Genomic DNA, 13,859 nt, shown 5'->3' with positions numbered 1-13,859 from the left:
GAAGAACGTGTCGGGATTCATCAGACCATGCAACGCTCTGCCACTGTGTCGAAGTCCATTGCCGATGCTGACGTGCCCATTTCAGCCATAGTTGACAACGTCATGAGTGTTTGCTACACTTCTACTGTGCCCGGCATTGAAGTCTCAGCTCCTCCAAAGCTCGTCGCCTCTCCTGTTTTGAAAGTCTATGCAGCAAATGACATCTGTAATGAGGGTTGGCCGGCCGGTCTCATGACTCTTGGACGTGGATTCACTTGATTTCGCCACGTGTTGAAGAAACCAACCACAGATTCCGAAATGTCATTCCTCTCCAGGTGGCACTGTTATCGCCTACATGGGCTTATATCGATAGTACGTCGGCGGTCGTAATGTTCTGGTGATCAGTGTACCGTCCCTGTAACCGCTGATTTGACATTAGCAAAGGAAAAAATGGCTTAGGGGCAAAGTGGGGTGAATATGGTGGGCGGCGCAAGACAGCAATGATGTGTTTCGCAAAGATTGTCTTTACGGCCTTTCATTAATAGTCACTGTTTCATTAATTACCTTACACTTACAGCTACGGTTTAATTGTATGTGAAACTTCCCCTTTGAAAATTTAGAATGACAGTGCTGGAAAAAGTCTTACGTTACTTGATTTTCAAACAGCTGAGCTGAAGGCACTAACTACTGATAGGTGTAGTTATCAAATGAAAGATTTTGATAGAGAACAAACAATCTATTTACCTTAATTGTGTTCAAAAGTCATATATATTTGTGACATCCAATTAAACAAATTTCCTTTTTCTGACGGACAGACGTCCTCTCAAAACTGTGGCATCTCTCTCCCCACATCCACCACTGCTGGCGGCTCACCTCCAACTGTCCAAAGCTACGCGCTGTTCACATACAACTGCCCAACGCTACATTCGAATATTCCAACAATGAGTCCAACCAGCCACAGACTGTACACATCCCAGTCAGCGATTTTCATACAGAGCGCTAGGTGGCGTCACCAACATAAAAACCTAAACAGCCTACTTACATATGTCGTACTGGAATATTTCGTTTTATAGATACGATTTTATCCTGAAACTCTTTACCGGCTTTTACACAATTGTGTGTTTTACTTTGCCAAGCTAGAAGCTTCACTTTATTACTGTTTGCACTTTTTATGTGGACTTTATTCCACGTATTGTACATCGGTCGTATTTTATCGTCAGACGCTCCTTTTGCCACGTGAAGTAATTTTAATTAACGACTACGCATACTGCATTTTAACTACTGCATTTGCGATACTGGTTATTCATCTACCGTAGCTATTGTTCCTTCTGCTCGCATCAGTTATTTGTATAAATATCAGACACATCCTCATTATCACCAGCACTTACTGTGTACCTACACGCATAATTTGACGTTGATACATACATCACAATATTTTATGGTATGTGCGGCTCGTATACATGGCTGTTACTCGCGTAAATACATTTTATTTTTTATATAGCACCAGGCCTTTCATGGATTTAGCGTCAGCAAATTGAATTTAGTTTGTTACACCCTGTTTTTGTTTGCAACCGATCGGAAGATGGCAGCAGCTGAACCCGGTAATGGAAGTGTAAAAGTCTGTGTGATCAAGACGGACCTGTAAAATAAAGCTTCTAAATTTACAGTAAACGTTAGTTTTTCAATCAATAAGAAATTGTGAAAAACATATTATAAATTCTTTGAAAATGAAGCAATTAATGACCTTTGTGAGTGATTTGCCATACGGGATCCGTGCCAAAAACTTTCCAAGCACTAAAAATTTTATATGTATACCAGAGCAAACAACCTGGATTTACTTCTCCAAAAACATCTTTTTAGAGGTATTTTTGTGAATTAAAATAAATGTAAACCGCGTCCAGTTCTATTACAATTACAATACATTTGTTGAGTGTGATACAAATATAGATTATGAAATTCATATAAGGACTAAATTTGTGAGCCTCTCGAATTACTGTCGCTTCCGTACTGAAACTAGAACGACGCAGGTTCAGTCATTGTTGCTGTGGTCGGTATCTCCTGTGCAAGCCTCTTCTCTGCCTATCTACTGCAGCCCACGTCCACTTGAACGTGTCTACTATATTCAAGGCTTTATCTCTGTCTACAATTAGCACACTACTTCCCCTGCCCTCTGTTCCCCGCTTTCCCAAACTGAGAATTTCTTGATGATTCACACTGTGTCATATCAACCAGTACCCTATTTTCGTCAACTTAAAGGAGTCTTGTCACCAATTCGTTGTACGTACTCATTAGTTACTCCATCAACACACATAACAAATTTATAAAGCTTCTGTTCTGTTCTTGGCTGAACTATTTACCATGCAGATTTCACTTAAGGGCAAGGCTACGCACCACACAAATAGCTCAAAGAAGACTGCCTAGTATTCAAATTTATATTCGGTGTTTACACATTTGTTTTTTTCTTTTTCTAAAACATTTCTCCTCCTTCTGCCAGTCCTATTTTATTTCTTCTCAACTTAGACCTCCATTAATTCATTTGCTGTCCAAACAGCAAAACACGACTAATAATTTTAGTCACCCATTTCCTAATTTTTATTTCGTCAGCATAGCCTGGTTTAATTCGAATATATTCCATGGCTTATCTTTTATTTTTGTTGACATTGCTATCATATCCTTCTTGCAAGACACTAATCACCAACTTTAACTGCTCTTCGAGGTACTTACCTGTCTCTGACAGAATAACAAAGCCGTCTGCTAATGTGAAACGTCTTTGACCTTTTCTGTAATCTTTAATCGACTTTTCGAACTTCTCCTTGGTTTCTGCTCAGTGTTCCAGCTGAATAAAGCTAAGGATAGCCTACAACCCTCTGTCACTCCCTTCTCAACTACTGCTCCCCTTTCATATCCTTCGAAACTTATAGCTGCAATCTGGCTTCTGTACAAGTAAAGAATAACCCTTCCCTAATGTATTTTCAGAACTTCAGAGAAGGTACTCAAGTATGTAGCGTTTTCTGATTCCATGTCCCCTTTTTATAGGAAGAAATATCTCCAATGGTTGCCGTGGCAAGACAGGATGTGCGTTCGGATCCCCGAGTGCCAAAGTGGTATGCCGGCCGGTCGGTGCTGGTGACAGGGGCCACCGGCTTCCTGGGGATGGTCACCGTGGAGAAGCTGCTGCGATCCTGCCCTGACATTGGCACTATCTACATGCTGGTGAGGCCAAAGCGTGGACGGGACCCCCAAGAGAGGTTGGAAGAATATGTGTCCAATGTGGTGAGTGTCCCTGTTGTTTTGATGTACTACACAGGTGAACCAAAACTTTATAAGCACTCCCCAGTGGAATACTGACGTTTCAATACTGATTGACATGACGTTGTGGGAACATGACGCATTAAAGAAGGTTCAGAGGCTGAACAGAGACGAATGGAGAATCATTCTAGTGATGATACAGGTCACAAATGGGGAAATCCAATGAGGTAGAGCTTTATGGCCTCCTGTCTGGGAACGAACACCTCAGAAACAGCGAAACTTTTGGGCGGCTCACATTGAATAAAGGTGAAACCAGGAGTAGGCGACTAACTGTTGGACACCCATGCCACACCACAGAACGTGCAGGTTGTAGGCTTGCCCACTCTACAAAACAGGATAGGTGGTGATTTATGGCACATCTGTCGACAGAGTACAATGCTGGTGTAAGAACAATTTTTTCAGAGCACACTGTTTAGGTACATTGTTTAACATGGTGCTCTTTTGTAGACAACACCCACGTGTTCCTGTGTCTACCAACGAAATCTTCGGTTACGATTATGATGGGCACGGGATCATCGACATTGCACCGTGAAGCAATGAAAACGTGTCACCTTGTTGGATGACATGTTATTGTTACACCATGTCGATGGGCTGGGCCAGATACGCCACCATCCTATACATAACATGTACCGTACCTCATATGCAGTCTGGTATGGGCAGTTTTACGCTCTGGGGACGTTCACCTAAATTTTCGTGGGATCGTTAGTGATAATGTAAACCACAGTCACACCTGTCGACAATCTGAACATTACTCCGAACCACCTGGATTCCGTCATCCTTGATGTCTTCCCTAGGTTGCTGACATTTGCCAGCAATCACATCAGAAGGCCAGAATAGTGTTACAGTGGGTAGACGAGCACGATAGTGAATCCACGTTGATGTCACGGCCGCCAAAGTCGCCAGATCTGAATGCAATGAGAGGTATGTAGGACACTATCGGGTGTTTGCTCTGTGCCCACAAAACACTGGCCCATAATTTATAGGATTTACGTTAGCCATGCGTAGGTACCTGGTGCCACGTATCTCCAGAAACCTACCAAATATTTGTCGAATCCAGCTCACACTGAACTGCTGCTGTATTACATTCCAAAGCTATATTAGTACGCTATTAAGACGGTAGTCATGATGTTTCGGCTCATGACTGGATATTATAGGCGCCGCTGACACTAATGTATGCCAGGGCTGTCGTCTCAGGATGATGTCGATGATTTGTAAAGAGTGCGTACTGCCAACATCTCAGTGATCTTGGAATGAGACCCTATAAAATAATACGAAGTCCCCAGAAATAAAGTCCCCAAAACTGATAGTGAACGATCCTTTTTTAAATCGGGCGTATCCTATGTCTTAACACATTTGGTAACCTGCACGTAGCACTTTCGGGGATGGCCTGTTCTACCTGTTGCACTGCCTTCCAATTACCATCTCCTCCCCAATATTTCTGGACAGGCGCTGGCAATGATGGTACAAGAGTCAAGTGTTCCCTGAAGTGTACAGACATGCCCAACATTTATGACCATCATATGACTAGGATGTTGCAGCCTAATGTTCACTGCTGAAGTCATTTCAATTAATTGACATGGATCCTGATACCAGGTGAGGAATTTCTTTGTTTTGCGCTTCATGTTGTGCAGGCTCATCAACATTACTCAGTGCCCTACTTGGTAAACAACTGCCTTTGCACTGCACTGTCCCATTTGTTCCTGAAGTTTTGAGGCCTTTGTATTTGCTTTCTACGCCTATTTCCATCCCTCCTGTGACGTGTTTGTGAAATTCTTTACATGCTCTCCATTCTTCCCCACCCTATACGTAATTCACGTCAACATTGATGGCATTTTACGGCGACATACTGGCTCATATGGCGATAGGCCTGTACTGTTCTGAAACTTAGTAGTACCATGTGATGGCTTATGGTAACAGGAAGTCTCAATTGTTGTCATGGCTATTCACACAGTGACTTGACGTTTTCCTTATTGTCCAATGCACTGACTCTGTTCCTGCATTGGTCTGTGAATCTCAAGTGCTTCTTAAATTACAAATATGCAGCAGATGACAAAGCTGTTTCATCAGTTCTGATACAAAACTATTGCTGTGATTTATAGTTAATTTTTCTGGGACACTGAGCTTCAACAATAAATTATTTACCACGGCCTGTGTCGATATGTTGGGTTGCTGATTTAGGATAGCTACTATCCCCACTTAGGGTGAAGCCCCCCAGCAATGATAAATACATAGCGATTCTTTGCCAGCATTTTCTCAAAATGTCCCAGGATGTCCATACCAATCACATCAAACATGTTATTGGCTGCAGGTAATCTCTATAGTGGAATACAATGATGATTCAGCACAGGTCAGTGTGCACATGAGACAAAGTTTTTCACATGCTGCTTGACATCCTGCTTGCTCATATGCTACCAGTAGTGATTAGCACCTGCCGTTCAGCAGTTCTTTGACCCCTATGTCCTAATAACATGTTATCGTGTGCCTGTCTCCGTACACCCCAGGAATTTGGGTAGCACAATGATCCCAAACCCTGGACACCTGGTCGACGATCAGAAGCCAGATGAGGTCATCCAAAACATGGCACCTCTTTTTATAGCCGCCATTCGAGCTCTGGAGGCATGATATCCAGTAGCAAAGCATGGACACCAATTAGTAGATGATGCAGACAGACATAGACGAAACTGAAATGGCCATGTTGGACACCTTGAGGACAATCAGACACATGATGAGGCTTCCTGGAAGGAGGCACTTCTTTCGATGGCAGCCACTCGAGACCTGGAAGCATTAGATCTAGCAGTGATGTGCGGATAGCCGATACAAGATTATTCAGCTTGACATAGACGAAACTGAGAGTACCACGTAGGACCGACTACTGCAGTGGGCTAGGTCTCATTGAAGGCGGCGACTGCGGATGAGACGTAGCTAGGCCGGAGTGATCAGTACTTACAGGAGCTTGGCCTGGCTTTTTTATGACCTGGCGTCACTTTTGGTAACAGACGCCATAGGGGCGCAGCACTGGGTTCCGGCATGGGGTGATTCAAGTCACCACTACAGTGGCCTGACCATCATGACATACTGCAACAACGATATTACAGGCTTGGCAGACAGCTGACTAGCCTGCTTGCTATGGGTAGTGCATTCTGGATGGAGGGATGCTGGCGCCACATTTGAGATTTTTATCCTCTACCTTGAGCATATTACGACGAAACTCTCTTTTGCTGTGAGCTGAGAGTGGCGAAATTTGCATTAATCGTACCCATTGTGGGCATAACAGGTGCAATGTGGTATCAAAGGTAGTAAATGTATCTTACAGCTTCTATAAGTAACAAGAGCGACGGTACAAGCACAGTTAACAAGCACAGTTAACAGCATTCCAAAAGCAGTGTTTATATTTGAACACCGATCTGCGCCGCGCTTGATAGCTGAGCAGCGCTGGGAGTGTCTATAACAGGGCCGACCAAACGCTGCACAGTGTGCAGACGTGCGGAAGTGCTGCACATGTGCGCACGTGTGCGACAGCGAGCGACAGCGACATCTGTTATTAGACATGTGTCCTAAATGAACGGCGACGGCTCCACTTCCCTGTTTATGTGGTACAAGAGGAAATTGGTCATTAAACCGATTGTTTCAATGTATACTTACATTTAGGGTTTTTTTTTTTTAATGTGTGAAGGGCTACGCTCAGCTGAAGTCGATAAAACATAACATTCATCTAACTGTCGGTTATTATGCAGATTTCAGACGGAACTGATGAAAGATATAGCAGTAATGGTGTCGAAATATCAGGTGATCAGCGAGAGGGCTGCGGTTATCATTCTGTTCAGAGGTCAGTGAGACAGAAATTATGTGGGTGTAACTGAGAGCACCGAGAATTAGTTATAGAAAACCTTGCATTAGTTTAATGTTATTTGAAATCGTGAATAAGGTTCGTTAGAAGTCGCTAAGTGCTCTCTTTCTTAAATACTAGCTCAAAAACATTACACGTATTTACGTGCCGTCAGTCAAGCTGCATTAATAAAAACCCACGGTTGTTAACTGTATTACATGTCTTACTGGGTTAAGCTGTTAACATAAAAGTAAATGTCTCAATGAGTAGACTGTGACAGTATTTTAAATGTTTAATACGCGAAATACCTTCCCATGGTTGGCTTGCAAGCTGTGGAAAGACCACTACAATGCGCCAGTATAGAGTACCCCAGCAAGTGGATAAAGCGACATCTGTGCGTAGAAACATGCACTACATGAACGCTGACGGCTGCGGCGTGCACGCTGTGACCCGGAAGTTGCACACGTGCAGGAGCACCGCACGCGTGCAGAATTTCTGGCCGGCCCTGGTCTATAATCAATGCTTGACTTTTCCTCGCTGCCACTGATGATGAATGTCGCGTGTGTTATTGATGAAATACTTCGTGGGCCGGCATAGCTAGACCAAAATGACGACAACTTCACAATTATGTTTGTTTTGGTCAAAGTTTGAAATGAACTGACGGTTAAATTGCAAGCAACATGAATATGAAAACGTGAGTAGCAATTGCAATCTGAACTGTATGATCTCGAGAAAGATAAGTTTCAGGAGATTTCGAATATTTGTTACCCATTAATCGGCAGATGCTTCGTCATGTGAATATTCGTTCGTTTTGGAGCTTGTTTTCACCCTAAGATAACGTTAAGTATCTCTTTCGTTAATTTTTCTTTGATGCAGTGAGCAAATCCTTTTAACAATCGCGAGTCACATTTAGGGATTATATAAGGTGCAGAACAACTTTCATTCATCTAAAAAATTCGTACATAAATATTCTACGAAATTTTATCTGGTGAAAGTAGGCAAATTTAATAAAACATATTATAAGTATTCAAGGTTGTGGTAGGAATGTGGAGACTGTAAGATCTCATCGTGAGGAATTGTTAAGTAAGTTTAGATATACTGCAAGTCATTTAAATTATGGTTTGAGATTAGATGAACCCTGGGAGAAATTGTCATACCACATTGGAATTTCAGCCGGAGGTGGGCCATGCGGAAGCATGGAAGAATTTTTGAATAGTGGAATGGGCTGAATCTAACTGTAGAGAAAGTTAGTAGTACAGACTTAAAGAAAACTATTAACCTCTTCACCCAGAGTTCCTTAAAGAATAAAACTCCTGCACATAAAACAATTTGCGACGTCTGATTATAAATGTCTTTAAGTGTTAAATATTTGACGTTAAGCATGTAAAATCTTTAGCGTGGAAGATGCAAAACCGTAATTATTTTGGTTTAACTTGTTTGACGTTGTTTACAAACTGTTGGATATTGACCGTTTCCTTGGCTTTGACACATTCTGTGTCACTGCATCAAAGAAAAATTAACAAAAGAGATACTGAATGTTATCTTAGGGTGAAAACAAGCTCCAAAAGGAACGAATATTCACATGACGAAGCATCTGCCGATTAATGGGCAACAAATATTCGAAATCTCCTGAAACTTATCTTTCTCGGAATCATACAGTTCAGATTGCAATTGCTACTCACGTTTTCATATTCATGTTGCTTGCAATTTAACCGTCAGTTCATTTCAAACTCCGTCCAAAACAAACATAATTGTGATGTTGTCGTCATTTTGGTCTAGCTATGCCGGCCCACGAAGTATTTCATCAATAACACACCCGACATTCATCATCAGTGGCAGCGAGGAAAAGTCAAGCATTGATTATGGACACTCCTATCGCTGCTCAGCTATCAAGCGTGGCTCAGACCGGTGTTCTAATATAAATACTGCTTTTGGAATGCTGTTAACTGTGCTTGTACCGTCGGTATTATTATTTATAGTAGCTATAAGATACATTTATCACCTTTGACACCGCATTGCACCGGTTATGCCCACAATGGATACGATTAATGTAAATTCCGCCACTCTCAGCTCACATTAAAAGCCAGCAGACAGACAACGTAAGTGAGGGAACTGTAAACAGAATGGGAATAGGAAGACGTGTTGTTGGTCAGAGAATTAGGAGAGCCAGAGGGAGAAGTGGACATGCCAATAAATACTGGAGAGGAGGAAGTTCACATAAGGCATACAGTCAAGGTAGATATGACCACAGTCATGAGGGTCCATGTTGATGTGGGACGGTTTTATGGAATAAACAGCAGATTTTGAGAAGATTATAGAATAATTAATCAGAAATCAAATGGACAGAAGAGAAACTGAAATCAGTGGAACTCTTCTGACGCCATGTTACATAGTTGTGAGTGTTACACCATTCTAGGTAGAAAGATTGGAAAGTCTGTACTGGTACACTGTCATATCAGACTAATTCGTTTTTGGAAAAAGTTTCTTTGCACATACCATTAACATGGGCTTTTATTGTATTGTGCCTACTTTCATAAAATTTTGTTTTAATATAATGGCAATCGTTTTCGTCAGTTTTAGAAATGAATGCAGAAGTGTCATTTTGTCCCGCCAGTATACCCAGATGACAGTGAATGTGAAGCAAGATGACAATATTAAAAACATTGGATACACTATTCCTATTACAAATTGTAAGACAGTTTATTAATTGAATACATATTGATATGAATTTCTCAACGTACAGTATGTAATGCAAGAATCATCATATTGAAAATTAACAGAACATAATATTTGAAAAAAAAGTCACACATAAGTTTTGCTCCTACGGAGACTGATCTGGCATTTGGAACACTCCCTCCAGCCTTCTGGTGTAAAATCTAATGACATGCATTCACTGCTCATCACATTATTTGAAAGATTTCAGTTTTTGCTTTAAATCGTCTTGTCCTTTGTTATCAACCAATATCTGTTCCGTAGTTGTGCTTCTTGAAAATTCTGCACTTTACCGTTTCTTCGTGCATCGCAATTTGTTGACCAGAGGCTCCCAGATTTTTAGCGATGTAATAATATATATTTTACTGAACCCTAAAGAAGCTGAACCTTGTTTTGTGTTAACTCTTTCATTATAACCATTTAATGAACATCATACAAAATTGCGTACATTATACACTATTGACTTCTACAACAACATACGAAGCGTCACATAAGGGCACAACACACACGATTACACTGTATTGATTCTACTGTAAATGAATAAAATTGTTTCCCTTTAGTAGGAGGTACGAAGCGTTCTTTGTTTTAATTTTTTACCAACTCGCTTTTATAGCCGCGCACTGGCGCGGCGCCAGATAAGGGACTTAGAATATTTCACAGTGTCAGCCGCGAGTTATCCCGGACGGGCGTACTAGCCTTACTACGTAGGTACGCCCGTCCGCTGTTTGTGAGTCTTCGGCGGCTGGCGCGCTGCCAAGATGGCCTTGAGCCGCCTTATCGGCGGGGTCAAAGGTCACGCGCTCAGAGAGCTGACGTAACATGCTGTTGCATACTCTATGTCGACAGATTCTAGATGTACCCTTGTCCGGTTCTCAGCTACGCTACAGATCAATTTATTTATGAAAATTCAAAGTACAATCTCCAACAAATTTTGCATATTCACATGTAGCTTTACCTTTAATCCAAATAAATACAGTTTCATTTACAGATATCTTACGTCTATTACGTGTATACAAGGAAAAGGGTGAGGGTGACATATATGATGATTTGCCAAAGTCTTTATTTGCGTTTTCACAAACGTGGTATGTGCGGTAGGCTATGACGTCACGGTCGACGAAACTTTCAAGTCCTGATACATTGGGTACGCCTGTACCACCTCGTACAACAGCAACTGTTAACCAGCCATTACCACGCGAAAATGTATCATTCAGATCAATACTGAAGTTCAGCCTACATCCACAGAAGACGGCGGGTCCATCTAGTAGTGAATGTGCAGCGACAGATTTTATAGTATTCTTCTTCTTGTCGGCAGAAGATGTTGTCATTTCAATGTCTTCAATTGTTTTATATATTGTCTGTCTTGCACGACGACGATATCTTCTGTAGGGCATCAGGCTTGATAGAAGATAGTTGAAGACGCTTGTTATGTTTAATATCCAGTCTATGGGGCTAATTTGTCTTTGTAGCTGCATACGCTGAAAATTCCAATCCACACCAATGTAGTACCGCAAGTGGAAGACGAACAGTCACAGCTTGTGTGGGAAGTCGTGGGGAAATCATCAAGTGACATTGTTTTGAATAATGATTGCACTCTTGAATATGATGTCATTTCTTAAAAAGATTCTGCAAATTCTGTACGATAATTTATTTTCACTTCTGCTCTTCAGGAAAATAAGTTTCAAAACATGCTCAGCTATCATAGAGACATAAGACCAATTCTTCAAGTATTTTATCTAATAACTCTGATGTCTCACTAACGAACACAGTCGGTATTATAAAGTTTTCTGATGGTATATTACCAACACTATTGATCCAAGGATTTGTCTTTTAAGGTAGCTATTTTATTAGTAGTACTATTGAAAACTGTTGTCTGTTTTATACGTGAAGATAGATTTACGAGTAATTCATTAACTTTTCCAAAGAGAGCAACCAACAAACTTAGCCTGAACTACCAACGTACATCAGTCAAATGATCATTTAAATTGGAAGAAATGTCAGTCATAGAAGCTTGTAATTAAGCTCTTAGTTCGAATAATATTGCTAAGATCTTAGCTCGAGATATGCAAGTGACCTCAATGTCGGTAGTGGGTCTTTATGATTGCTGCCATAATCTTATAATTCTGAAAACTATCAGTACTGGAGAAAGTGTGATTTAATGTAACTGATTATTTTTACTGATTCACAGAGAAACGATTTTAGATTTGGCAGAATATTCTTTATCACGGACTCTTGCCTGTAGCAGCGGCGCTTTACTTTTTGTTGGAGATACCGCTCCAGCTGTTTTACCAGTCATTTACCTTGCCTCGATCATACAGATACGATCGTTCCAGTGGTGATGATTCATTTCAAATAAATAGTTAACCATGTCAAAAAACTTCTTTCCCGTAATTGTAGTTGGACGAAGTGCGCAGATAAGCAAGTTTTCTCCATATGAACGTTTATATAGATATCGCACAATTATTAGGAAGATGGCCAGTGCAGCAATATAAGTCGACTCATCTATTTTCAAGACGAATTATTGGGGTGAAGGAGGCCAGCTAATTCTTTTTTGATGTAGTCTGGATTCTGCTGTCTCACCAACGAACAGGATCAGTATTATAAACATTTCTCAATTGAAAGAGGGTCGTCCGAAATTGATACGGTATAAAGATACTTTGCAGATCTTTCGTGCGCTATGTCTGCCAGAGATGGCTTTATTAAATTCTCAGCGACAGTGTGTGCGTCGCCCATTTGTGCAAGGCGATAGCCGACCAAATGTGATGCCTCCGTGGCTTTTATATTCACAGTATGGGTCACAGACGCCATACGTTTTTACATCTTAATAATTGTTCTTTCTCTTGTATAAAAAAGTACTTCGTTATTTTCTAAGGATTCGGCGATTACAGTTTCCAAATATCAGTCTTCTTAGCAGATACCATGGAACTGCGTGTAAACATATAGCAAACTGCAGGAAGGAGAGCCGTTAGAATCAACAAACTCGAGACTGGTGTAAGATTTCTTATATTCTCGTTTTTTTTTCACTTTTAGTGAGTCGTTAGATATCTTACTGCGTGAAATCATGGAGCCTGAAGTCGTTACATCACCTTTTTGAAAGTTGTGGCCTTGATTAGAAATCTTTGCGGTTGATGTATCACCTTGGCGAAATACCCGTGACCTTTAAATGCAAGATTTTGTTGCTGCACCTTAAAGCCAATACTGCATTCCATCCTTCAAAATTAACAGCTTAATTTTGCAATATGACAACATAGAATAATATCGCAGAAAACTGCGAATATTAAAACTGCACTCAGTAACAAACACGAATCGAATATATTGTAGTCCAAGAGAGGTGAGCGGATTCGCTGTGCCGAATTGTACTGTACGTTGCAGTCGAAAACTTGAGTCGGAAGTGTCCTCTGTTCTGCGCGGCGCAGTTCATATAGTGCCGGGAGAGGAGGGGAGGGGAGGCTGAATTACGAAATTCACGCAGTTTGAGGTGTTAATGGATGAGAGAGCGTAGAGGATTATTTACAGTGTGTGTAGATGAGACAGTGCGCAGCGAGAGAAAGAGAGAGAGAGAGAGAGGCAGAGAAGGAGAGAACGTCAGCACAGACTGCTGGATGTCTGTATGTGTAGTGGCGAGTATTGAGTCACCATATAGCCACTTGTACAAGTTAAATTCTTCTGGTTGCAGTTTTTCAGAGTAGCATCGTTATACGCTCATTTTCGGCTACTACGCACTGTGCATATATATTTATGTATGTTCCACATCTCCTGCTAAAGCACTGGTTGGATGTCAACAAAACTTGCTACAAGTAACACTTACTGTCCGGCAAGAACCCGTGTGGGGCTAAGAACCGTCTACTCTCAATGAGTGAAAACTTAGTGTATCTCAAGACGCGCAAATATCCAGACTACATTCATCCATTATTTCAGAATGAGACAACAAACCTTACGCATAATTTCAAACCTATGCGAGAAGTTTTCTAGCTGATACCCTCACAAAATGGTAAAAGGAAACAAGTTTAGCGCTGACTACATTTTCGCTTTACTT

General features: G+C 41.2%; 1 protein-coding gene across 1 annotated transcript in view; it reads left to right on the top strand.

Moving 5' to 3' along the window:
- Nucleotides 1–13,859, top strand: part of LOC124545222 (fatty acyl-CoA reductase 1-like) — a 152,370-nt gene that overhangs the window by 40,019 nt on the left and 98,492 nt on the right. Inside the window, exon 2 of the mRNA XM_047124094.1 lies at nucleotides 3,016–3,252. Within this exon, the coding sequence (XP_046980050.1) occupies nucleotides 3,031–3,252 (222 nt within the window). The 5' untranslated portion in view covers nucleotides 3,016–3,030. The remainder of the gene's footprint in view (nucleotides 1–3,015; nucleotides 3,253–13,859) is intronic.

Source organism: Schistocerca americana, chromosome 8 (genome assembly GCF_021461395.2).
Source record: "Schistocerca americana isolate TAMUIC-IGC-003095 chromosome 8, iqSchAmer2.1, whole genome shotgun sequence".
Classification (NCBI taxonomy): domain Eukaryota; kingdom Metazoa; phylum Arthropoda; class Insecta; order Orthoptera; family Acrididae; genus Schistocerca; species Schistocerca americana.
This window is presented reverse-complemented; position numbering and strand designations above follow the sequence as displayed.